The sequence below is a fragment of the Oncorhynchus gorbuscha genome, linkage group LG21 (genome assembly GCF_021184085.1).
Source record: "Oncorhynchus gorbuscha isolate QuinsamMale2020 ecotype Even-year linkage group LG21, OgorEven_v1.0, whole genome shotgun sequence".
Classification (NCBI taxonomy): Eukaryota; Metazoa; Chordata; class Actinopteri; order Salmoniformes; family Salmonidae; genus Oncorhynchus; species Oncorhynchus gorbuscha.
Window position 1 is genome coordinate 54,821,246 of NC_060193.1, and position 27,500 is coordinate 54,848,745.

Genomic DNA, 27,500 nt, shown 5'->3' on the forward strand with positions numbered 1-27,500 from the left:
CAAAGGGAGTGACATATATAGGGAAGGAACCAAAGGGAGTGACATATATAGGGAAGGAACCAAAGGGAGTGACATATATAGGGAAGGAACCAAAGGGAGTGACATATATAGGGAAGGAACCAAAGGGAGTGACATATATAGGGAAGGAACCAAAGGGATTGACATATATAGGGAAGGTAATCAGGGAATTGATGGAGTCCAGCTGAGTCTGATGAGGCGCTGGTGCGCATAACGATGGTGACAGGTGTGCACCATAACAAGCAGCCTGGTGACCTAGAGGTCGGAGAGGGAGCACACGTGACACATTGGGGTTACCCTGATTGGTGTTAATACTCCTACTAGTGACACAATGTTATCATAATGGTAAACGTTATTTAAAGTCATTAAGGTACCATGTTAGTTGATTTAGAATGGGAAGATGCAACTAAATACATTGAAATAAATACGCATCTAGAAGAATGAAGTACTTTTTTCTCCAAAGTGCCCAAATGTCACCGTAATTCAAGAAGTACCTGTCAGTGAAGCGAGATCAGATTAAGAATAAGGGGATATTTCAGACAAGTGCCTCCATCTTTTAAAACATATCATGAGTGGTGATGTGATTGCAATATCAAACACACACACCACTAAAAACAGAGATTTCCTGACAAAGTTGACTGAGTGAAAGTTGTTCCGAGTACTTAAATGCTATATAGACGTTTAACATCACCTGTGAAGCTAAACCAAGTGGAAAACAGATCGTGTACACCAGCAAAACATCTCTTTCTGTCTCTCTCCACATCATTTCTCTCATCCACATCTCGCCTCACAACTCTTCTCCTCAACCTCTGTATCCCTCCCTCCCTCTCTCTCTGTAAAAATGGTGTACTGAGAGCACACACACACACACACACACACACACACACACACACACACACACACACACACACACACACACACACACACACACACACACACACACACACACACACACACACACACACACACACACACACACACACACACACACCAGAAGCTTTGATTACTGTATTGTAATCAAGTCAGAGACGTTAAAGGCTTTTGTTGTCTTGTCTCCTGTTTCTTTTCTGTTGTTTAGAAGTGTTTGTCATAATTGGTGTACATCAGTCATAGTGGGAATAAACGGTAGACAGACACAGACAGAGAAAGAAACAGACAGACAGGAAGACAGGCAGACAGAGGCTGTTTCATGTCGAACAGAGAAAACAGTAAGATAGAGAGACAGGCAGACACACACACTAACACACAGAGGTTTGCTGTTACATGTAAGTGTATAGTAAAAAGATGTGTGTGTCAGAACAAACTGAAATATATATCTGTTTATGTCACAGGGGACAGTAGATAACGTGTGTGTGTGTGTGTGTGTGTGTGTGTGTGTGTGTGTGTGTGTGTGTGTGTGTGTGTGTGTGTGTGTGTGTGTGTGTGTGTGTGTGTGTGTGTGTGTGTGTGTGTGTGTGTGTGTGTGTGTGTGTGTGTGTGTGTGTGTGTGTGTGTGTGTGTGTGTGTGTGTGTGTGTGTGTTAATGGCAAGACAGATACATGGATGTGAATGTGCCACAGGAGACAGGAGAGACTGCGCATGGCTAAGTCTGTGTGTCTGACACAGTTGCGTGGAGAGTAGGCCTTTCTGCGCACACAGACACACACCCTTTTCAGTCTCTCTCTGAGGACATCCATCCCATAGCATGAAACCCTCTGCAACCATCATTAGGGACCTCTTGAGGAGGATGGAGAGAACCACAAAGCATCCCAGAAGAGAGAGGAGAAAACATGATGGGGTGAAAACAGGATGGGGAGAAAACAGGAGGGGGAGAAAACAGGATGGGGAGGAACGGGATGGGGAGAAAACAGGATGGGGAGAAAACAGGATGGGGAGAAAACAGGATGGGGAGAAAACAGGATGGGGAGAAAACAGGATGGGGAGGAACAGGATGGGGAGAAAACAGGATGGGGAGGAACAGGATGGGGAGAAAACAGGATGGGGAGGAACAGGATGGGGAGAAAACAGGATGTGGAGGAACGGGATGGGGAGAAAACAGGATGGGGAGAAAACAGGATGGGGAGAAAACAGGATGGGGAGAAAACAGGATGGGGAGAAAACAGGATGGGGAGGAACAGGATGGGGAGAAAACATGATGGGGAGAAAACATGATGGGGAGAAAACAGGATGGTGAGAAAACAGGATGGGGAGGAACAGGATGGGGAGAAAACTGGATGGGGGGAAAACAGGATGGGGAGAAAACAAGATGGGGAGGAACAGGATGGGGAGAAAACAAGATGGGGAGGAACAGGATGGGGAGAAAACAAGATGGGGAGGAACAGGATGGGGAGAAAACAGGATGGGGAGGAACAGGATGGGGAGAAAACAGGATGGGGAGAAAACAGGATGGGGAGGAACGGGATGGGGAGAAAACAGGATGGGGAGAAAACAGGATGGGAAGGAACGGGATGGGGAGAAAACAGGATGGGGAGGAACGGGATGGGGAGAAAACAGGATGGGGAGGAACGGGATGGGGAGAAAACAGGATGGGGAGAAAACAGGATGGGGAGGAACAGGATGGGGAGAAAACAGGATGGGGAGGAACGGGATGGGGAGAAAACAGGATGGGGAGAAAACAGGATGGGGAGAAAACAGGATGGGGAGAAAACAGGATGTGGAGGAACGGGATGGGGAGAAAACAGGATGGGGAGAAAACAGGATGGGGAGGAACAGGATGGGGAGGAAAAGAGAGGAGAAGAACAGAATTACTTTGAAGGATCAACCCTGGGATTAGATTTGGCTATTCTCTGAGGCTAGAGAGACAGGATGCATGTGTGTTTTGCAAAAACAAAGCTGTGTGTGTGTGGTTTGAAACTTATCTCCTGTTAATTTGTTTCTGTATAAATAAACTTTTCCATCAACCTCCCATCACACATGAATTCAGCGATACAACAATAGCATTGCACAAGCAAAGCATGTTGTCTGATGTAGCACGTTCACAGAGGGAGGAGGGGAAGAGCAGAGTGAGAGGGAAAAAAGAAGGAAAGAGAGGAGAGAGAGAGTAGAGTCTTCCTCCTTGCCTGTTAAATATTTGAGCACTTGTGGAGAGACAGAGCTGTTAGCTGAACTAAATCAGCAGCATCGGTGTGTGTGTGTTGCAGGGGGAGACAGGGCTGTTAGCTGAACTAAATCAGCAGCGTCGGTGTGTGTGTGTGTTGCAGGGGGAGACAGGGCTGTTAGCTGAACTAAATCAGCAGCGTCGGTGTGTGTGTTGCAGGGGGAGACAGGGCTGTTAGCTGAACTAAATCAGCAGCGTCGGTGTGTGTGTGTTGCAGGGGGAGACAGGGCTGTTAGCTGAACTAAATCAGCAGCGTCGGTGTGTGTGTGTTGCAGGGGGAGACAGGGCTGTTAGCTGAACTAAATCAGCAGCGTCGGTGTGTGTGTGTTGCAGGGGGAGACAGGGCTGTTAGTCAATTAGTGGTAATTCAACCGTGATAGAGTGGGAGCACTTTCACTGTTTATATATGTACCTGAGAGAGAGAGAAGGGATGGAGGGAGGGAGAGGGAGGCTGTCCAGTCTGTCAGAATTCATTAGACTGACAGAGCGAGGCTGCTCTGCACCATGTCAATGAGACCCAGCTAACCACAGCAGTGTGCGTGTGTGTGTGTGTGTGTGTTTGCGTGTATCTATCCCCTATACTCAATAACTAGAGAGGGAGGCAGAATGAAAGGGGGAGGCATGATGCCCTCATTGTCTATCAGAGACAAAAGGAGCTTTCAGCTCAATTATAGCATCCACACACACACACACACACACACACACACACACACACACACACACACACACACACACACACACACACACACACACACACACACACACACACACACACACACACACACACACACACACACACACACACACACACACTGTATCATCCTACCTGGGGTTCGTGCTGTTCCAGTAGACAGCGTGGTGGTCGAAGATGATCTGGTCTTCAGCCGAGACGGACAGACAGGAAGACAGGACGGTCAGACACATCAGAACCACCTGCGTCACACACGTACACACGCTCCTCTGACCAGGCCGAGCCGTCCACCTCACACTCCTCCAACCAGTTACACACAACATCATAGTGTCCACTTGAAGTCTGCTTGTTAGATCCACCTCCACAGTAGTGTTCGCTGGTTATGTTAGCTTACAGTTGAGTTGGAATATCCAGTACATGGACCGTCTCAATCAGTGTCTGGGCATTCAAAGATCCCAGTCCATTCCGATTGCTCCAGCCTGTTAGTGGAAACAGGGTGGCAGAGGTCGTAGTGGGCAGGATTTTGAATCCAGGACTTTGTAATGTGGTTTGGATCCAGGTGTGTTGTTTTGGCGTGTTTTTGTTTTATGAACCTTATCCTGAACCTTGAACACTTTGCTAGCATGCCTAAAGCTAACCTTACCCTAACCGATCGCTCGCATGCCCAAACCTAACCTGTTGCGCTTGCATGTTGCGCAAATCACTCAATCTCAATCAATACAGGAAGAGTGTCTATGTTCTTGCCAGGGTCTGAGACTTGTCCTCCCATTGTACATCATGTGCTCCCCTGAATATGACATCCAAACTAGTGACTTTCATTCTCCTGAATCCACGCGTTTATCTTAAGTCCACTGTCTGTCCATTGATGATTGATTACGGTGATTGTTATTATTTGACATATTTCTGTATTTCTATCAATACTGGCGTTGATGAATTATCAGCCATCTCACGATGTCGTCCTCTCTATCGATCACACACCATCAGCACAAATAGAAACCTCTTCTCTCCACTCCTCTCCTCCACTCCACAAAGAGACGCGAAGCCAAATCCAATCTGGGTTTAATGTCATCCGGGGACCAAACATCCTGACTTCCCTCAGCTCGCTGGGACTGAACTGTCTTCAGTAAGAGATATATTGGTTCGTAACAGCTTCCTCAGGGAGTAGTTTTGGTACTGAACACTTTCTTCAGTGAGACATGTTCCAGTGCTGAACAGTTTCTTCAGTAAGAAATTATGTTTTGGTGCTGAAGGTTCCTCTGTAAGATGTTTCGGTACTGACCAGTTTCCCCACTAACAGATTCTGTTTTGGTGCTGAAGGAAAGATGTTTCGGGACTGACCAGTTTCCCCACTAACAGATTCTGTTTTGGTGCTGAAGGTAAGATGTTTCGGTACTGACCAGTTACTCCAGTAACATATTCTGTTTTGGTGCTGAAGGTAAGATGTTTCGGTACTGACCAGTTTCTATCTGGTCCTGAACATCTCCCTTTATTAAGGGAGGTCCATTTGAATATTCTTCAGATGTCCGTTCGGGTCAATAAACCATGACAGGTTAATCGTTTCCTCAGTGAGAGTGGTTGGTTGGGTCCTGTTATTGCTGCTCGTTTTATCAGAGATCACCAGCTATCACGCTCCTCCCGTCCCAAGTTCCTCTTCTGTCTGTTTCTGCTGATTTGGATGTAAAATACAATTCGGCTTCATGGTCCACACTCCACAATGTTCTTTACGGAACAACACACACAGACTGGCAGAAACACACTCAGACTGGCAGAGAGACAGACCGACAGAGTGAATAACGTGGCGATCCTTCCAACAGTCTCTCACGGTGACAACACTCCTCGTGGTGAATCTGATTCTCAGCTCCCGCTGCTGCCAGAATCTCCTCACTGCTTGTTCTTACCTCCTTCTCTCCCTCCCTCTTTCTCCCTCTCACCATCCTCCCTCTCCCCTCCCTCCCTCCCCCATCCTCCCTCTTTCTCCCTCCCTCCCTCTGAGCTTGCGGAGTCTCTCAGTCTCTTACCTCTGGGGACAGTGTCTGACTCACTGCTCTCGCGGCTCTGAAGCCGCTTAGTTCAGCTGTAATAAACTGTATGTATCCACATGTACATAACATGGGTTAGGATAATACTGACAGTGTTAGGTTAGATTATCACTGTCAATCCAGTTACTACATCTGTACAAATCAAGTCGTGTAATCAAGTTATTACTACACCTTTATTGTACAATTAAGGTATTACTACATTTGTACTGTTCCACAGTAATGTAGTTATAATTGTAGTGCATCTGTGCTGCAAGAATGTCTATAATCTAAGCATTAAGAGTATTGTAATAATAAATACTAATCTGTATGAACAGACCTATATATACCCCCATCATGACCAATATAACCCAAATACAGCTGTAAAATAATACATCTACTGGCATACTGGGTCTGCTCTGTGTAATAAACCATTCTAACCATCATAACCAAAATAAATAAATGATAAATGAACCATTCTAACCATCATAACCAAAATAAATTAATAAAAAATGAACCATTCTAACCATCATAACCTAAATTAATTAATAATAAACTAACCATCATAACCAAAATAAATAAATTATAAATGAACCATTCTAACCATCATAACCAAAATAAATAAATGATAAATGAACCATTCTAACCATCATAACCAAAATAAATTAATAAAAAATGAACCATTCTAACCATCATAACCTAAATTAATTAATAATAAACTAACCATCATAACCATCATAAATTAATAATAAACTAACCATCATAACCATCATAAATTAATAATAAACTAACCATCCTAACCATCATAACCATCATAAATTAATAATAAACTATCCACCATAACTTAAATAAATGAATAACAAGCATTTCGCTACATCCGGAATGATATCTGCTAAATGTGTATGTGACCAATAAAAAAATGTGATTTGAATAAACTAACCATCATAACCTAAAAATGTTTTTATAAACTAACCATTCTAACCATCATAATGTAAAAATGATTTTATAAACTAACAATTCTAACCATCATAACCTAAAAATGGTTTTATAAACCAACCATCATAACCTAAAAATATTTTTATAAACCAACCATCATAAAATAAAAATGTTTTTATAAACGAACCATTCTAACCATCATAACCTAAAAATGTTTTTATAAACGAACCATTCTAACCATCATAACCTAAAAATGTTTTTATAAACTAACCATTCTAACCATCATAACCTAAAAATGTTTTTATAAACTAACCATTCTAACCATCATAACCTAAAAATGTTTTTATAAACTAACCATTCTAACCATCATAACCTAAAAATGTTTTTATAAACTAACCATTCTAACCATCATAACCTAAAAATGTTTTTATAAACTAACCATTCTAACCATCATAACCTAAAAATGTTTTTATAAACTAACCATTCTAACCATCATAACCTAAATAAATTAATAATAAACTAACCATTCTAACCCAAACAACCCAGGCCCAGCTGCATGTTGTCTGACTGAATTATTCATAAGGTGGCTGTCTGTGGAGCACACATGTTTAAACACACACCTCTCGTCCCTCCTCTACCCCTCCCTCCTAGTCTCCTGTCTCGCTCCTCTCCATCTCTCTGCCTGTCTGCAGCATGCATGTTTAAACACGCATGCAGGAGGAAGTAGCTTGTAGATGCCCTACCCAACCCAACATGAGCAGAACAGGGTTGAGCAACCCTGGAGCTGTGTGAGCTTAAGTGCCTTGCTCAAGGCAGCGTAGCCTAGTGGTTAGAGCGTTGGACTAGTAACTGGAAGGTTACGAGTTCAAACCCCCGAGCTGACAAGGTACAAATCTGTCGTTCTGCCCCTGAACAGGCAGTTAACCCACTGTTCCCAGGCCGTCATTGAAAATAAGAATGTGTTCTTAACTGACTTGCCTGGTTAAATAAAGGTAAAATAAAAAATAAATAAAAGGGCTCAAAGGCAGTATGTAGGACATGGGCTAGAGGCCACTGCCAAGAGCCCTCCGGCTGTCTGCTCACTCCCGGCAGATAATCCCCATGAGCCCTGGGATCTGAATTGGCAACCCTCCGGTTACTGGCCCGCTTCATATGCAGGATAATGACAGATGTTTTTTTTTTACAAGGGAAGTTCTAAAATATATATATAGTACCAGTCAAAAGTTAGGACACAGCTACTCTTTACAGGGTTTTTCTTTATTTGTAATATTTTCTACATTGTAGAATAACAGTGAAGACGTCAAAACTATGAAATAACACAAATGGAATCATGTAGTAGCCAAAAAAGTGTTAAACAAATCAAAATATATTTTACATTTGAGATTTTTCAAAGTAGCCACCCTTTGCTTTGATTGACAGCTTTGCACACTCTTGGCATTCTCTCAACCAGCTTCATGAGGTATGCCTTGTTAAAAGTTCATTTGTGGAATTTCTTTCCTTCTTAATGCATTTGGGGCAATCACTTGTGTTGTGACAAGGTAGGGGTGGTATACAGAAGATGGCCCTATTTGGTAAATAACCAAGTCCATTTTTTCGGCACGAACAGCTCAAATAACAAAAAGAAACGACAGTCCATCATTACTTTAAGACATGAAGGTCAGTCAAATGTCAAGAACTTTGAAAGTTTCTTCAAGTCCAGTTGCAAAAACCATCAAGCGCTATGATGAAACTGGCTCTCATGAGGACCGCCACAGGAAAGGAAAACCCAGAATTACCTCTGCTGCAGTGGATAAGTTCATTAGAGTTACAAGCCTCTCATCTCAACATCAACTGTTCAGAGGAGACTGTGAATCAGGCCTTCATGGTCAAATTTCAAAGAAACCCCTACTAAAGGACACCAATAAGAAGAAGAGACTTGTTTGGGCCAAGAAACACGAGCAATGGACATTAGACCGGTGGAAATCTGTCCTTTTGGTCCGATGAGTCCAAATTTGAGATTTTTGGTTCCAACCACTGTGTCTTTGTCAGACGCAGAGTAGGTGAACAAATTATCTCTGCATGTGTGGTTCCCACCGTGAAACATGGAGGAGGAGGTGTGATGGTGCTTTGCTGGTGACACTGTCTGTGATTTATTTTGAATTCAAGGCACACTTAACCAGCATGACTACCATAGCATTCTTCAGCGATACGCCATCCCATCTGGTTTGCGCTTAGTGGGACTATCATTTGTTTTTCAATAGGACAATGACCAAACACACCTCCAAGCTGTGTAAGGGCTATTTGACCAAGAAGGAGAGTGATGGAGTGCTGCATAAGATGACTTGGCCTCCACAGGATAGCCTAGTGGTTAGAGTGTTGGACTAAGGTACAAATCTGTCGTTCTGCCCCTGAACAGGCAGATAACCCCCACTGTTCCTAGGCAGTCATTGAAAATAAGAATTTGTTCTTAACTGACTTGCCTAGTTAAATAAAGATAAAAAATAAATAAATAAAAACTCAACCCAATTGAGATGGTTTGGGATGAGTTGTAGCACAGAGTGAAGGAAAAGCAGCCAACAAGTGCTCATCATATGTGGGAACTCCTTCAAGACTGTTGGAAAAACATTCCAGGTGAAGCTGGTTGAGGGAATGCAAAGCTGTCATCAAGGCAAAGGGTGGCTACTTTGAAGAATCTCAAATGTAAAATATATTTGGATTTGTTTAACACTTTTTTGGTTACTACAGGACTCCAAGTGTTATTTAATAGTTGTGGTGTCTTCACTACTATTCTACAATGTAGATAATAAAAATAAAAACCCTTGAATTAGTAGGTGTGTCCCAACTTTTGACTGGTACTGTATATTGAAGAAAATCCAACAGTGTATGGGCGGGAAATTACTACACTGCTCAAAAAAATAAAGGGAACACTTAAACAACACAATGTAACTCCAAGTCAATCACACTTCTCTGAAATCAAACTGTCCACTTAGGAAGCAACACTGATTGACAACACATTTCACATGCTGTTGTGCAAATGGAATAGACAACAGGTGGAAATTATAGGCAATTAGCAAGACACCCCCAATAAAGGAGTGGTTCTGCAGGTGGGGACCACAGACCACTTCTCAGTTCCTATGCTTCCTGGCTGTGGCAAGATGGTTTGCTGTGTCTGTCAGCGTAGTGTCCAGAGCATGGAGGCGCTACCAGGAGACAGGCCAGTACATCAGGAGACGTGGAGGAAGCCGTAGGAGGGCAACAACCCAGCAGCAGGACCGCTACCTCCGCTTTCGTGCAAGGAGGAGCAGAAGGAGCACTGCCAGAGCCCTGCAAAATGACCTCCAAAAGTCACAAATGTGCATGTGTCTGCTCAAACGGTCAGAAACAGACTCCATGAGGGCCTGACGCCCACAGGTGGGAGTTGTGCTTACAGCCCAACACCGTGCAGGACATTTTTCATTTGCCAGAGAACAAGATAGGCAAATTCACCACTGGCGCCCTGTGCTCTTCACAGATGAAAGCAGGTTCACACTGAGCACATGTCACAGACGTGAGAGTCTGGAGACGCCGTGGAGAACGTTCTGCTGCCTGCAACATCCTCCAGCATGACGGGTTTGGCGGTGGGTAAGTCATGGTGTGGGGTGGCATTTCTTTGGGGGGCCGCACAGCCCTCCATGTGCTCCCCAGTGGTAGCCTGACTGCCATTAGGTACCGAGATGAGATCCTCAGACCCCTTGTGAGACCATATGCTGGTGCGGTTGGCCCTGGGTTCCTCCTAATGCAAGACAATGCTAGACCTCATGGTGCTGGAGTGTGTCAGCAGTTCCTGCAAGAAGGCATTGATGCTATGGACTGGCCCGCCCGTTCCCAGACCTGAATCCAAATGAGCACATCTGCACCACAGACTGTCCAGGAGTTGACGGATGCTTTAGTCCAGGTCTGGGAGATCCCTCAGGAGACCATCCGCCACCTCATCAGGAGCATGCCCAGGCATTGTAGGGAGGTCATACAGGCACGTGGAGGCCACACACACTACTGAGCCTCATTTTGACTTGTTTTAAAGACATTACATCAAAGTTGGATCAGCCTGTAGTGTGGTTTTCCACTTCAATTTTGAGTGGGACTCCAAATCCAGATCTCCATGGGTTGATAATTTTGTCAGCACATTCAACTATGTAAAGAAAAAAGTTTTTAATAAGAATATTTCATTCATTCAGATCTAGGATGTTATTTTAGTGTATTTTAGGCACCAAAGCAATGTCCTCGGAGTAAAAGTACAAGAAAATGTCAGAGATAATTACCAGGGTCCAGTTTTTCTAAAGTTAACTATCTGGATTTCGGTTATCAGATTAGATTAAATGCATAGAAATAAAATTAATAGAACAGGCAAATCATTGACTTGAACTACTGTTCTATTCCTATGCATTTAATCCTATCTAATTGGTGAAAAAGTCACTGTAGCAGTGGGGACAGTCAGGGAGATGATCACCAGATTGTCATCTTCGTAGCAGCAGGGACAGTCAGAGAAATAATCACAAGGTAAAGTCACCTCTGTATCAGTGGGGACAAAGTCAGTAAGAGATGGCTCCACCTAGTGCCGCCATATTATCTTCCTGGATAGTGATGTATACTGTATACATGGCTCTGGCTCCACCAAGTGGCCATACAGGGATTGACCAGTGAGAAGGTCATTCCCAAGCCTATCAGAAGGCAAAGAAGCTTGCTTAAACCTCTCAAATATTTACAAATCTACAAGTGTGCCGATAGGGAGTAGGGGCCGGGGGTAGTGCCTTGAGACTAGGGGGCCATTTGGAAATCAGCAAACATCAAAAACACAAGGCTGTGTTCCATTAAGTTTAATTTCTTTGTGATACAAAACTCATCTTTACAGCCCTCCAGAGAAAGCTGGCATTACCTTTATATCAAAATATACATGTTGGAATCAACGTTTCTTAACTATATATCAAAATATACATGTTGGAATGAAATGGAATCTGTGGTACAATCCAAATCACTGTGGTACAAAAACACTAAATATAGACAGACAAAAACCCTCCCCCTGCTTCATGACATCACATCCTGTTGACCCCTGACCCCAATAAAACCTATAATGGAAAATAAAAGCAACAACCGTTACCAGTAGAGGAACACAGAACTACCTCACAGCTATCCACTGTGATATCACAAACAAGGTCAACATACAGTATATATTCATGCTTAAAGTACTCTACCAACAGGAATTTAACTGTAATTAATCAGAAATGGGTCAAGAAACCAAATATCACAAACTCAAGGTATAACTCACTCAAAATTAAGATTTTAAATCTAGTGGCCGACTGATTAGGTATAAAATGAAAACAAAATCAAATCCCTAAAGGCGATTTGGACCATAGAATCAAACCAATGGGAGAAAAGAGTTTAGAACGTTGTCTTTTAAACTTACAAGGATCGTTTAAGTAGCAGGGGTGGTAGGTACTTTGGTCCTCAATAACATCAACCATCAATAGCTACATTAAACTGTTTATGCTACAGAAGAATCTATAGAAAAAGCCATATATAGACAGTCAGTGCCAGAACAAAGGTAATAAATACATTTGTGTTGTAGGCACTAAACACCTAAGGCTGTGTGAAATAAAATTGGAGAATTGCATGTGTGTATCTGTAAAATATTAGGGGTGAAGTAGGCACTAAAGACTAAATGCTGCATGATTTTAAGTGGCACCTCTGGAGCAAGAATTAAGACTTGAGGCACAGTGACCGGTAGATATCAAACAGTACACGGTATAGAAAATGATAAGAGTATAGAACTACTAATGTTACAAAAATACAATGGAATGCATAGTGTACATCTAGAAATCAAAAAGCGAAGACCACAGCCATATATTTCAAATCAAGTTATTGATGTTCGAAGAAATATATATATATATTTTTTATAGAGTCCAATCGTATAAAATCAATGTAATAGCATGGAAAGGCTAGCCAGCTGGTCTGGTTAAGGCACTAGACTGTTGCGGAAAGGCATTTTGTTAGAGCAATATGACTAGTGGTGAAAATCCCAAGGACAGACAGTAGAAACAGAAAACATTAATCAATGGAATATTTTTTTTTTTAAGTATATCAAATGAAAAAAACAACAACATTGTAATCTAGAAACAGAAAGACTAGATGTGCATTCTGCAGAGTGTAGAAACAGAAATACTAGATGTGCATCTTGGAGAGTTCTGTGAGTTTCCTTCCAAAGAAGTCGAACTAATAAAATATGAACAGATTATATCCATAGTAAATGTAAATAATTGTGTAAAAATAATGATAAAACTTAAACAAGTATAAAGGAATGATTAAGTGTCTCGTGTAGAACAAGACTTGACATAAACGACGTGGAAGGCATTCTGATGAACAGGTTTGGTCTATACTCTGTAGTTACAGCTGTGTGTGTGAGATTGTGTTAGATGGTAGATTTGGAGAAAGACACTCTGAGGTGGTGGTTATCTCCCAGGTCATGGTTGTGGAACTCGATGAGACTCTCAACAGCTTCCTCCACTGAGCTCATCTGGATCAGAGCCATCTTACGGTCCTTCCTATACACACCAGGAAAGAGGATTCCCCATTACATCAGGTAGTGATGCCAAAAAGACTAGAACATCGTCAGGTAGTGATGCCATAAAGACTAGAACATCGTCAGGTAGTGATGCCATAAAGACTAGAACATCGTCAGGTAGTGATGCCATAAAGACTAGAACATCGTCAGGTAGTGATGCCATAAAGACTAGAACATCGTCAGGTAGTGATGCCATAAAGACTAGAACATCGTCAGGTAGTGATGCCATAAAGACTAGAACATCGTCAGGTAGTGATGCCATAAAGACTAGAACATCGTCAGGTAGTGATGCCATAAAGACTAGAACATCGTCAGGTAGTGATGCCATAAAGACTAGAACATCGTCAGGTAGTGATGCAATAAAGACCATTCCACCATTGGGTAGTGACATCATAAAGACCTTTACATTTTCGGGTAGTGATGCCACAAAGACTATTACATCATTAGGTAAAGATGTCAAAGACAAGCACATGAATTACCTCAACTAACCTGTACCCCCGCACACTGACTCGGTACTGGTGCCCCCTGTAACCTTGTTATTGTGTTTTAGTCTACTTGATAAATATTTTCTTAACTCTTCTTGAACTGCACTGTTGGGTTAAGGGCTTGTAAGTAAGCATTTCACGGTAAAGTCTACACTTGTTGTATTCGGCGCATGTGACAAATAAAGTTTGATTTGATGATTAGGTAGTGATGTCATAAAAGTGTAGTTGGATGTTGAGACTTACTGGAAGAACTTGAAGGCCGTGACTGAAGCTCCTGAACTGCTGAACAGTGCCTTCAGATCCTCCTCCCCTACTGCAGGACTAGAGAGAGAAAGAGAAAGCATTAGGAGAAAGCAATAGGACAATCAAACATAAAGGGGATGTTGTGTGTGTGTGTGTGTACGTACGGTATGTTGGAGAGGTGCAGTGTGCCAGAGGGAGGGTAGATGTTGTTGTAGTTTTTGGAGCCAGGCTTCTTAAAACGGTGGAGAGGAGAGGTGGCATAGTCCTTAGTCAACCCCTGGTCCTCATGGCCTTGAATAGGATAGAGTAGAACATGTCATGACACAACAGTAGTGGATTTTAGACGGCCCATACCTTCCCTGGGCAGCTGTGTGTTTAGACATGGTAGTGTGTGAACATACCTTCTCTGGGCAGCTGTGTGTTTAGACATGGTAGTGTGTGTACATACGGTCTCTGGGCAGCTGTGTGTTTAGACATGGTAGTGTGTGTACATACCTTCTCTGGGCAGCTGTGTGTTTAGACATGGTAGTGTGTGTACATACCGTCCCTGGGCAGCTGTGTGTTTAGACATGGTAGTGTGTGTACATACCTTCTCTGGGCAGCTGTGTGTTTAGACATGGTAGTGTGTGTACATACCTTCTCTGGGCAGCTGTACGGTGGTGTGTTTAGACATGGAGACACGTAGAGACCGGCCATGAAGACGCACCCCGTTCAGGTGGCTCATCGCTGAGGAGAAGACAAGCCCGTCAAACACCAGAGCACACACACTAACTACTGCAATGCACACAACAACACACAGTCACATACACACAGTACCTAGCTGAGCCTGTGTGCCATCAGCCATCTGGACCAGAGCGTTGTCCTTCTTATTGAACAGAATCTTCACTCTCATCACGTCGCCATACACACCTGGAGAACACACACAGATTAAAACACAGCACACACACCAAACCAGATGCATTTTTCATGAAGAAAGAGACTTAGTTGTAATGTCAGTGTTGTAATGTGATCGTCTTGATCAACAGCAGACAGACTAGACTACTGTAATGCCCAGACAACAAGTTCTATACCACCACACTACTCAGTTTCTGGCCATTGAAATGAAACGACTGATTAATGTAAAGGAGAGCTTGGATTTCTGATTCAGAGACAGACAGACCACAACATGAAAACCAGCCCAGGTAACAGTTAGATTCAGTACCAGTTGGTAATTAAATAAATATATTAAGTGAAACAGATTAAAGAATGATAAAATAATAAAAAGTATATATTTAGGTCAATATAAGGGTAAATGAAGACTGAATGAGGTAGGTACAGTGATGATATAATATTATTGGTAACAGTAGGTAAATGTAAAATCTAAAGTCATAAAGGGAAACGAAAGGCTGATAACATACCAAAGAGAATAAAGAGGCAGTTTGGTGTAACGCTCTTTATAAACAGCAGGGGGAGGTAGAGGAACCAGGGAGGGGGAGAGAGAAAGAGGGAGGGGACAGGGGTAAAGTGGAGGAGGAGAGTGGAGTCAGGGATGGAGGGATGGAGTCCAGCAGTCAGCAGCCAAGAGGTCCACGGGAGGATCACATGGAGGAGAAAGAGAGGGAGAGATAGAGGGAGAATGATGAGAAGAAAAAGTTGGCATAGGAGTGAGTTTTTATAAAGGGCAAAGAGCAGGATGAGATGGGGAAGGAGAGAATAAAAGGAGGTAAAAGAAGAAAAAAACAAGGTCAGTAAACACAGAATAGTGTCTAAATTAAAACACTGTCACTATGGCAACATTAGGAGGAGAAAAGAGAGATTAACAATGCAACAGTACAGGTCAGATAATACAGTACAATAACATGGGGGGTGTCTCTATATAAGGATTATTGTGTCTCCAGCAACTCAAGAATAGACAAAAAGGAAGCCATGAAATGAAAGATAACAGAAGACTGTTAGTTCTAAACTGTGGAGACACACCCATTTAAAGGGCTCAGAGGAAAAGTTTACTCTGGTGTGCTTGTACGATAGAGAAATAATGTATACTGGTGTGCTTGTGGGTGAGAAAAAGAGTGTGTGGGTAGTAACAGTCCTGACCTCTGGGTTGAGGTTGCTGACCAATAGGACGCCAGCTTGTCCTCCTCCACCGCCGAGGGCTTGCAGGCCGAGACGACTAGCGGCCATGCCCCCTGGACCCATACCGAATGACGCCAAGGCACCGGGCATAGACAAACCTAGACGCACACAAAGAAACACACACATTATCTCAAGCACCGAGGCCAACCTGTGCAGCCGGAGTAGACCGACTGAGTTTTTGCTACATTGTCAAATCATATGTAATAAATGGAGTAAGAACAGGGTTGTAGTAGGCTACAGGTAGAGTGAACCAGCTGACTGGAATTTTGGATGAAAGGCGTGCCCAATTTCAAATGTCAGCTTCTTATCCCCAGAAGATAAGATATGCATATTATTAGTACATTTGGATGGGAAACACTCTGAAGTTTCTAAAACTGTTTAAATCATGTCTGTGAGTACAACAGAACTTATGTAGCAGGCGAAACCCGGAGGACAAACCATTCAGATTTCCCAGTGAAAATGAGTTCACTGGGATCCCAGATTCCTACCAGATTCCCACTAGATTCCTACCGCTTCCACTGGGGCGGCAGGGTAGTGGTTAGAGCGGTGGACTAGTAACCGGAAGGTTGCAAGTTCAAACCCCCGAGCTGACATGGTACAAATCTGTCTTTCTGCCCCTGAACAGGCAGTTAACCCACCGTTCCTAAGCAGTCATTGAAAATAAGAATTTTTTCTTAACTGACTTGCCTAGTTAAATAAAATGTCACCAGTCTTTAGAAATTGGTTGAGATTATTCTTTTGTGTAATGAATAAGTACGGCCATCTTGAACGAGTGTCACTTCATGTGTACTGTTTGAGAGGTGCAAGACCAGAAAGCATGCTTGAGTTTGTTTTCTTCCTGTATTGAACACAGAACGCCTCTCAATTTTATTGATTATTTACTTTAAAAAATACCTAAAGTTGCATAATACAAGTAGTTTGAAATGTTTTGGCAAAGTTTACAGGCAACTTTTGAGATATTTTGTCGTCACGTTGCGCAGGACGGAACCGGTGTTTTTCTGGATCAAACTCTCCAAATAAATGGACATTTTGGATATATATGGATGGAATTTATCGAACAAAAGGACCATTTGTGATGGGAAATATTTGAGTGCCAACAGAAGAAGCTCGTCAAAGGTAGGGCATGATTTATATTTTTATTTCTGCGCTTTGTGGCGAGCCTGCAGGGTTGAAATGTTCGCTCTTTTGTTTACTATGGTGCTATCCTCGCCGAAAAGCGTTTTTGAAATCTGACATGTTGGATGGATTCACAACACGTGTAGCTTTAATTTGGTATCTTACGCGTGTGGTTTCATGAAAGTTTGATCTTCATAGGAATTTATTTGAATTTGGCGCTCTGCATTTTCTCTAGCTTTTAGCAAAGTGGGAGGCTACCGCCCCACATATCCCAGAGAGGTTAATGTGAGGATGTACCTGCTGCCTGCTGTAGAGTGAAGGCCTGGGGGAATCCGTGTCCATACGGAGACGCTGAGATCAGACCCGGAGACCCTGGAAAGAGATAGTAGGTGGGGGAGGGAGAGGGAAGGGAAAAAGAATTAATCTAATTTCAGTGTCAGTTTGAGTCTTCAGAAGGGCACCCTGGTAGCTACGTGCTCCTGGCACAAAACACCGGTCTAACGTGTGTGTGTTACCGAAGGCGGCAGCAGCCATCGCGTGCTGGTCCATTCCAGGCTGAGGGTTGTGTTGCTCTCCAGTAGAAAGGTCAGGTCTGGTGTAGTCACGGCTCTTATCGTTGTTAAACTTCACATTGAGGCTGGTCAGCTTGGAGAAACTCACCCTCAGAGTACAGCAACCGTTATAGATGTTCTGACCGTCTAGAGACTGCAGAGACACAGAGGGATTAGGGGTGTGGAAGTTCAGGCAAGTCCATTTACAGCATCTATTATTGATGTTCTGACCATCTGGAGACAGCAGAGAGATGGAGAAATCAGAGGTTTATTAGAGGGGGGGGGGGGGTGTACGTACCATTTTGGTGTGCTGTGCCGTCATGGGGTCAGCGTATTGGACCAGAGCCTGGAACTGGTTGTTCTTAGTGAAAGTGATGATCTTCAGAACAGACCCATACTTGGAGAAGATCTACAGGGGAGAACACACACAGGTTACATCCCTTCTGCAGGCATTTTGACAACAAGCAAAAGAAAACCATCTGAACACGCTCATGACTAAGAAACACTGGAGTGTGCGTACCTGGTGCAGGACTTCCAGTGTGACGGGGTAGAAGAGGTTTTCTACTATGACTCTAAGGACAGGGCTCTGGGTGGCCATGCCTCTGGCTCCCATCTCTCCCCCTCCAACTGACATGGTAGCACCCATTACACCCCCCATACCAGACATGGTAGAGCCCAACATGGTGCCACCCTGGACAGCATTCACCGCCTGCAGTGCTGCCTGGACTCTCTAGGGAGGGGACACACAAACATACACTGTTATTACATTGTACTGTGGGCACTATGCTGTAACCTCTGCATATGACAAAGAAAATGATTTGACAAATGTGCTACAGACATACAAGTTAGTGAGTCTCATATTGGTATGGGTCAATGGGGGAAGTGTCCTCTTACTACTTGGTTAGGTGAGTTGTCGGTCTTGAGTTCCTTGTGGTTGCTGTACTGCATGAATACAGGCTGCTGTCTGATGAGGGGGGTGACCGTAGCGTAGTAGTTCACCATGGTCTGAGCCTGGTCCACAGTGTTCATCTCCAGGAACGCCTACACAAACACATAAGATCAGCCGGGTGTGTGAACCCCTTTAGGGTAAAGGATCTGTAATGTGTGTGTGAACATCCTTAGGGTAAAGGATCTGTAGTGTGTGTGTGAGAACACCTTTAGGGTAGAGGATCTGTAGTGTGTGTGAGAACACCTTTAGGGTAAAGGATCAGTAGTGTGTGTGAAAACACCTTTAGGGTAAAGGATCTGTAGTGTGTGTGAGAACACCTTTAGGGTAAAGGATCAGTAGTGTGTGTGAGACCACCTTTAGGGTAAAGGATCTGTAGTGTGTGTGAGAACACCTTTAGGGTAAAGGATCAGTAGTGTGTGTGAGAACACCTTTAGGGTAAAGGATCAGTAGTGTGTGTGAGAACACCTTTAGGGTAAAGGATCTGTAGTGTGCTCACGTACCTGGTTCTTTCCCTTCATCATCAGAAGGTTGGTGACCTTCCCAAAGGGCATTCCCATGCTGATGACCTCAGAATCCTGGATGTCCCCGGGCAGCTGGCGCAGGTGGATGACACGCGATGGAGCGCTGGGGCTCCGCATCTCACCTTTGAACTTCTTACTGTCATTACCGTTGGCTACAAACAGACAACTTTTAAATTTAACTTCTTACTCTTAGCACCATTAACTACTAGAGAACAGAACATTCTGATTAGTAGCTAATGGTAATGTGTCTGTTAATCAGAATGTTTTGTGCTGTTCTCTAGTAGCTAATGGTAATGTGTCTGTTAACTTATTTGGGGTAGGGGGCGATATTGGGAAGCTTGGATGAAAAACATGCCCAAATTAAGCTGCCTGCTACTCAGCCGTAAAAGCTAGAATATGCATATAATTAATCAATTTGGATAGAAAACACAGAAGTTTCTAAAACTGTTTGAATGATGTCTGCGAGTATAACAGAACTCATATGGCAGGCAAAAACTTGAGAAAAAAATCTAAACCCGGAAGTGGGAAATCTGAGGTTTGTGGTTTTTCAACTCAGCCCCCATTGAAGATACGGGGTGATATTGGTTATGTTTCACTTCCCATGGCTTCCACTAGATGTCTACAGTATTTAGAACCTGTTTTGGGGATTCTACTCTAAAGGAGGGGCTCATAAGGGCTATTTGAGTGAGTGGTCTGGCAGAGTGCCACAGCCTCAGTCTGGGCACTCACGTGAAAGGTAGCTACGTTCCACTTCATTTATACAAAGGAATTGTCCGGTCGGAACATTAAGTTTTATGTTAAAAACATCCTAAAGATTGATTCCATACTTAGTTTGGCATGTTTCTACGGGCTGTAACGGAACTTTTTTAACGTTTCGTCCGACCTGAACACACTTTTGGATTTGTTTATCAAACGCCCTAACAAAAGAAGATATTTGGACATAACTGATGGACATTATCGAACAAATCAAACATTTATGGTGGAACTGGGATTCCGGGGAGTGCATTCTGATGAAGATCAAAAGGTAAGTGAATATTTAAAATGCTATTTCTGAGTAATGTTGACTACCCAATATGGCGGGTATCTTTTTGGCTGCTTTCTTGTCTAAAGGCTGTACTCAGATTATTGCACGGTTTGCTTTCTTTAAAAATCTGACACAGCAGTGAGAAGTTTATCTAAAGTTCCATGTATAATAGTTATGAGTGTTTCTGTAAATTTATGTGGCTCTCTGCAATATCACTGCATGTTTTAGAACTACTGAATGCAACGCGCCAATGTAAACTCAAAAATTAAATAAATAAATATATATATAAATATGAACTTTATCAAACAAAACATATTGTGTAACATGAAGTCCTATGAGCACCAATTTGTAAGTCGCTCTGGATAAGAGCGTCTGCTAAATGACTTAAATGTAAATGAGGGTCATTTGATGAAGATCAAAGGTTAGTGATTAATTTTATCTCTATTTCAGCTTTTTGAAACTTCTCCCCTTGGCTGGAAAAATTGCTGTCTTTTTCTGTGGCTTGGTGGTGACCCAACAATCGTTTGTGGTGCTTTCGCTGTAAATCCTTTTTGAAATCAGACACTGTGGCTGGATTAACGAGAATTGTATCTTTAAAAATCTTGTATGCTTGAGGAATTGTAATTATGAGATTTGTGTCATTTCGATTTTGGGGCCCTGCACTTTCCCTGGCTGTTGCGGGGTCCTAGGCAGGTTAATCAGAATGGTCTATGCTGTTCTCTAGTATCTAATGGTTATGTGTCTGTTAATCAGAATGTTCTATACTGTTCTCTAGTAGCTAATGGTAATGTGTCTGTTAGAGAACAACATTCTGATTAACAGACAGTACCATTAGCTACTAGAGAACAGAGAACATTCTGATTAACCATCAGCTACACACACACCTGGGGTCATGATGTAGGAGGAGAAGAGTTCATCAGATCCCCTCTGGAAGAGAAAGGAACATTCACAATGATCATAACCACATACATCATGGAGACAAAGACAGGCCTAGCTGGGTTGTATTCACTAAGCACTAACTGAAAGAAAACATGAACATGCTCAATAACAAACTTGTTTCCATTTTCTGTTCCAAAATGTTTTGCTACATACACCAACAAATACGACCTGGGTAAATGTATTAACAGAGTTATGGCTGGAGAGGAGCAGTCTGCCAGACAGATGGTCTTGCTCGGCCAGACTACAGTTAATGAAGCCGCTCTGTGTCAGTCAGTCAATGGTGCTCATGTCTGGAGTGGCCCAGCAGCCTCACTCCATCTCTCTACAATACAGCTACTGTTCCAGCCAGAGACACAAAGACACTCATGCTAACAGCACTCAAGAGACACAGCCAGGGAGCAGAGACTTTAACCAACGTTTTAGCACAGAAGACAGGGGTAAAGACAGAGAGAAAAAACAAGGAATTAAATTGTGAATGAAAAGATGCCTACCTTGGTACCCACTGAGACACTGGGGAGAGAGAGAAAAGGAGGGTTACTCATCTGAGTTACTCCAAAGACGGCAGGATGCATTTTCCTAAAAGATCAACCAATCGGTAAATCACTCAATCAACATTTTACATTGATTGTAAATGCAAAAATCTTATCAGGAGACTTACTCTATGTCTGTGACGTAGCCAGGTCCCATAGGATACAGATCAGCATCTAACTTGTGTCTGTTGAGACAAAGGGGGGAAGAGAGGAGACAAGGAAATGGAGGATAGAGGAAGTTTAGTTACTAACTTTATGGAAGTTCATAGCTTGCTAGAAACTGCATTGACTCAAGAAAAGTTGCGTTAGTTCACTTCGTTGAATTGAAATTTCCCCTGAGCAGCTAGAATTGGAAAAATGTACCCTAATCCCGAACACACAACATTCGCCTTCCACAAACACGAGCGCACATATGGAATGCGGAAACTAGCTAACGTTATAAAGACACGTTGATTCAAGATGGGCGTTTTTTTCAAACTACATTTGGCAATACGTTAAAGGTGGTTACTTTTGTTTACATGAAAAAACTGCAACTAGCGTTTTTCTGTTATTTGCAATATAATAAGTTTAAAAAAACAGCCCTTATTAAAAGTCTTAACTTCAACTAGTTCGCATCTCTTCCGGACACGCTTACGCGCAGACAATGCTAACTAGCTAGCCTTGTTGAAAGTCTCAAACATCATCTCGTCTCAAACTAAACGTTAAACTACTACTAAACCGATTGCATAACAACATAACTGTATATAAAAACAGTCAAACTACGGTTGGATTATTTCCGTTTCTTTTCGACATGAAACTACATCTTTTTCACTCACCCTTCCATCGTTCGATATAATCCACAGGTCTCTGGAGCGGCGGCAGATTTCCTTGATTTTCATACAAAATGGCTGAATACACCGAGGCGTTCGTGGATTGGTCCAGGTACTTGGAAAAACCCGAAATAGGCGGGCACTTACACCTAGCATCGCGAATTGATTGGTTCGTAAAAGGGTGGTTATAACATTCTCTTAAAGTTCTCGACCGAAATTTGACCAAAATAACTGTGAAACCATACCCTTGCTTTGTTGACACACATTGATACACATTGATTTATTATGTTCTAGTATCGGATGGCTGACTCGCAAACCTTTGCAACTAAACAATGAATGCTGCTTCTTTCCTGTTTCACAATCAGTTCATGTCGTTCAGAAAATACAAATTCCATAGAGTTGTATAGTTCATGCATTGGCCAACAGATGGCATAATTTGTCTATTACAGGGCTGACTGAGGAGGAGCAGCTGTGTGATTTGGTTTATTATGGGACTCTAAGCAAGACCTGCTGGGTCAAAATATCAACGTTCATTATACTTCAGCAGCAGATTACTATGCTGGATACAATATAAATAGTCATTTAGGTACAAACTTCATGCTTGGTAAACAAAATCAACCACACATGAATTAATCAAAATAATTTCACAGACTTAACCCAGGTGTTTTTGGTTTGAAACAGTTGTTACTATTTCCAATGCATAAAAAAGCAGAGGTAATCTATGGTAATCTAGGGTGTGTGGATATGACCCATAAACAACCCCAGCTAACCCAAGACCATCACACTCCCTGGTTCCAGTGAGAGATCTGTAATCTCTCACTCTCTTGCTCCTCTATCTCTCTCACACCCCCTAACCCCACCTTCTCTCTCCACCTCCCTCTCCCCTCTCTATTTCCCTTCATTCAACCTATCCTCTCCAGTCTCCCTTCTCTCCCTCCTCCCTCTCTCATCCCAGACCCCACCCTTTCTCTTCCCCCTAGTGTGCACTGTAGAGCAGGGTAATGGAACACACAGACACCAGAGAGTCTCTGGGAATGGAAGGTTTATTCTGTTGACGACAGGTTTCACCTTCCCTTTGATCCCAATAGAACCCATTATTACATTCATGTTAAGCAATATGCCGTGATGATGGATATCGTTACCAATGATACTGATCAGACCTGATGAGGAGTATTACGATCAATAACAACACTAATCAGAGTGAGAGTTAATGCTACATCAGAAGATTCAACATCACTGACTCAACCAAATTCATAAGCATCAGCATTAAAACAATGGCTGGGCTTGACTCAAACAGTGAAACAGCCATCTTTTAATTAAAAATAATAATAAAATAGTGAAATGTGTTTATGAGTTGCACAGTGTCATAGTGAGTCTAATGAGGAGATGAGTAGAGATCAATAGATTACTAGATGTAAGTAGAGTATAAATGACTTGAGATGGTGAGATAGAGATGATGACATGGGATGGACAGTTTAAAACAGATAATAATGTTATCTGAGATGTACCAGATGACATGGTGTGGTTGCTTGATGAATTGATTGATTGGTTTACCTATTGATTTGTGATGATGGTACAAGCTTGCATGCAGAGTGTGGCTGGCTATGATTTGGCAGAAACCAAACCAATAAATACATTGTATAAAACTTGATATCAATATATTTGAATACTGTTCACACTGTGAAACTATATTACAGAGACAATATAATATGAAACTGACTGATAAATACTTGATACACAGGGAAATATACAAAATGTATGTCTTCTTCATATTCTGGACTAAAAAACAATGATAGACATTTTCCAGATGGCTCCAATAGCAGACACATTACAATACAAAGACCTGCTACATTTTCTTTTCAACAATAACGTGAGGGCACATCCAGTTCAATAATAAAGACAATATTAATAGAATAGAATACAGAAGTTCACACAGAATACACTATAAATGTCAAGACAGAAAAATATAAAAATAGCATTCACAATAAAAGAATGATCCATATCAGAAGAAATACATCGTAGTAAATAGTAGTACGATAGCAGTACACAGTGAGGGAGGTTTTGTTTGATCAGTCTGGAGGTACTAGCTGCATCTGAAACAGCAGCCCTTTCCTATACTAGTGCACTGTGGGAGTGTTTTGGCCCAAAGTACTATAGGGAATAGGGTTCCATTTCAGATTTCCCCATTGTTATTGTAGTACTAGAGTAGTACATAGTCTAGTGTATATTGTCCTGGCTGTAGATTGTTATTGTAGTACTAGAGTAGTACATAGTCTAGTGTATATTGTCCTGGCTGTAGATTGTTATTGTAGTACTAGAGTAGTACATAGTCTAGTGTATATTGTCCTGGCTGTAGATTGTTATTTTAGTACTAGAGTAGTACATAGTCTAGTGTATATTGTCCTGGCTGTAGGTTGTTATTGTAGTACTAGAGTAGTACATAGTCTAGTGTATATTGTCCTGGCTGTAGGTTGTTATTGTAGTACTAGAGTAGTACATAGTCTAGTGTATATTGTCCTGGCTGTAGATTGTTATTGTAGTACTAGAGTAATACATAGTCTAGTGTATATTGTCCTGGCTGTAGGTTGTTATTGTAGTACTAGAGTAGTACATAGTCTAGTGTATATTGTCCTGGCTGTAGGTTGTTATTGTAGTACTAGAGTAGTACATAGTCTAGTGTATATTGTCCTGGCTGTAGGTTGTTATTGTAGTACTAGAGTAATACATAGTCTAGTGTATATTGTCCTGGCTGTAGGTTGTTGTTGTAGTACTACTACAGTAATACAGTAGTATTGATTCTCCAGTGTCTGTTGGCTGTATATGGTTGGTGTTGGCTGTAGTTTTTGCTGCTTGGCAGGAGGAGTCGGACTGTTTGGTTTTGTAGTCCTGTGAAGTGTGTGATCAGACACCCTCTTGCTCTGACACACTCACACACACACACACACACACACACACACACACACACACACACACACACACACACACACACACACACACACACACACACACACACACACACACACACACACACACACACACACACACACACACACACACACACACACACACACACAAGCATCTTTCTTTGACACACACACAAACACACACGCACGCACGCACACACACACACACACACACACACGCACGCACGCACGCACGCACACACACACACACACACACACACACACACACACACACAAGCATCTTTCTTTGACACACACACAAACACACACACACACACGCACGCACGCACGCACGCACGCACGCACGCACGCACGCACGCACGCACGCACACACACACACACACACACACACACACACACACACACACACACACACACACACACACACACACACACACTCACATGACTGTGCAACACTTGCAACTCGGTTTCTTTTCCTTCTCCCCCTCCTCCCCTCCTCCCCCATTTGCCTCCCCCTTCTCACCCGTACTCCCATTGGCTGCTGTCTGGGTCTCCGTCTCCCCCTCTCCTACCCCCTTCCCCTCCCCGTCTGGTAGCATCACAAACTCCGCCTTGACTGAGCCGTCTCCACCCTCTGTCCCCCCTGCCTCCCCCACCTCCCCTGCTGTCTCACCCTCCAGAGCTGTATAGCCCATGAAGACCAGGGTAACAGGGTTCTCAGCGCTGGCCTGGTCTGGACTGGGACCCAACAGCTTGGCTTCTACTCCTGTTAGTTCTCTTCTAGGACTCTGGTTCTGTGAAACTCCATTTACAGCTGGGGAGAGAAGGGAGAGGAGAGAGGGGGAAATAGAGAGGGGGAAATAGAGAGGGGGAGAGAAGAGAGAGGGGGAAATAGAGAGGGGGAGAGAAGGGAGAGGAAAGGGGGAAATAGAGAGGGGGAGAGAAGGGAGAGGAGAGAGGGGGAAATAGAGAGGGGGAGAGAAGGGAGAGGAGAGAGGGGGAAATAGAGAGGGGGAGAGGAGAGAGGGGGAAATAGAGAGGGGAGAGAAAGGAGAGGAGAGAGGGGGAAATAGAGAGGGGGAAAGAAGGGAGAGGAAAGGGGGAAATAGAGAGGGGGAGAGAAGGGAGAAGAAAGGGGGAAGTAGAGAGTGGGAAAGAAGGGAGAGGAGAGAGGGGGAAATAGAGAGGGGGAAAGAAGGGAGAGGAGAGAGGGGGAAATAGAGAGGGGAGAGAAGGGAGAAGAAAGGGGGAAGTAGAGAGGGGGAGAGAAGGGAGAGGAAAGGGGGGAAATAGAGAGGGGGACAGAAAGAGAAGAGTGAGAGAGGGGGAAATAGAGAGGGGAGAGAAAGGAGAGGAGAGAGGGGGAAATGGAGAGGGGGAAAGAAGGGAGAGGAAAGGGGGAAATAGAGAGGGGGAGAGAAAGAGGAGAGTGAGAGAGGGGAAATAGAGAGGGGGAGAGAAAGAGGAGAGAGAGAGGGGGAAATAGAGAGGGGGAGAGAAAGAGGAGAGTGAGAGAGGGGAGAATAGAGAGGGGGAGAGAAAGAGGTGAGTGAGAGAGGGGGAAATAGAGAGGGGAGAGAAAGAGGAGAGTGAGAGAGGGGGAAATAGAGAGGGGGAGAGAAAGAGGAGAGTGAGAGAAGGGGGAAATAGAGAGTGGGAGAGAAAAAGGTGAGTGAGAGGGGGGGAGCTGGTTAGGTTCTACATTAACACAAATCTAGAAAACATTAGCCAGGTTTCCATCCAACTGTTTTATGTGAATAAAGTACTGTCATATAAAAATAGTTTGCATCATATAATCAGCAAATGTTGGTAAACTTTTGGTACTTTTTTAACAAATGGAAAAAAAAAGCAATACCACATGGAAAATACTGACCTCCGTTCTCTTTGGTCACGACCGGATTCTCCAGCTCCTCTATATCCTGCTCCAAGCTGACACAGACACGCACACACACACACACACGCACGC

General features: G+C 43.1%; 3 protein-coding genes across 3 annotated transcripts in view; all 3 read right to left on the reverse strand.

The window, feature by feature from the left end:
• Positions 1 to 5,703, reverse strand: part of LOC124008477 (ephrin-A2-like) — a 24,506-nt gene extending 18,803 nt beyond the window's left edge. The window contains exon 1 of the mRNA XM_046319774.1: positions 3,942 to 5,703. Coding sequence (XP_046175730.1) covers positions 3,942 to 4,132 — 191 coding nt within the window. The 5' untranslated portion in view covers positions 4,133 to 5,703. The remainder of the gene's footprint in view (positions 1 to 3,941) is intronic.
• A 5,871-nt stretch (positions 5,704 to 11,574) lies between these two features.
• Positions 11,575 to 22,698, reverse strand: LOC124008088 (polypyrimidine tract-binding protein 1-like). Its single transcript, XM_046319023.1, has 17 exons — positions 22,617 to 22,698; positions 21,930 to 21,986; positions 21,763 to 21,781; positions 21,217 to 21,259; positions 19,288 to 19,460; positions 18,733 to 18,879; positions 18,359 to 18,568; positions 18,137 to 18,247; positions 17,803 to 17,992; positions 17,585 to 17,659; positions 16,133 to 16,269; positions 15,457 to 15,490; positions 14,876 to 14,968; positions 14,696 to 14,785; positions 14,224 to 14,350; positions 14,060 to 14,137; positions 11,575 to 13,311 (listed from the first exon to the last, which is right to left on the reverse strand). Exons 1-17 carry the CDS (start codon positions 22,622 to 22,624, stop codon positions 13,179 to 13,181), a joined length of 1,725 nt encoding a protein of 574 aa, XP_046174979.1. The 5' UTR covers positions 22,625 to 22,698; the 3' UTR covers positions 11,575 to 13,178.
• A 3,273-nt stretch (positions 22,699 to 25,971) lies between these two features.
• The window catches only part of LOC124008053 (paralemmin-1-like), a 33,169-nt gene continuing 31,640 nt past the window's right edge, over positions 25,972 to 27,500 (reverse strand). Inside the window, exons 5-6 of the mRNA XM_046318957.1 lie at positions 27,408 to 27,463; positions 25,972 to 26,348 (exon numbers count right to left, since the gene is read on the reverse strand). Of these exons, the coding sequence (XP_046174913.1) occupies positions 25,972 to 26,348; positions 27,408 to 27,463 (433 nt within the window). The remainder of the gene's footprint in view (positions 26,349 to 27,407; positions 27,464 to 27,500) is intronic.

Bases quoted from the DNA above. Each gene is read 5' to 3' on its own strand.
- LOC124008088 (XM_046319023.1), bottom strand. The intron at 17,993-18,136 runs GTACGTACACCC...GTGTCTCTGCAG, and splicing joins CGGCACAGCACACCAAAATG to TCTCTAGACGGTCAGAACAT. The intron at 16,270-17,584 runs GTACATCCTCAC...GTGTGCGTCTAG, and splicing joins CACTCTACAGCAGGCAGCAG to GTTTGTCTATGCCCGGTGCC.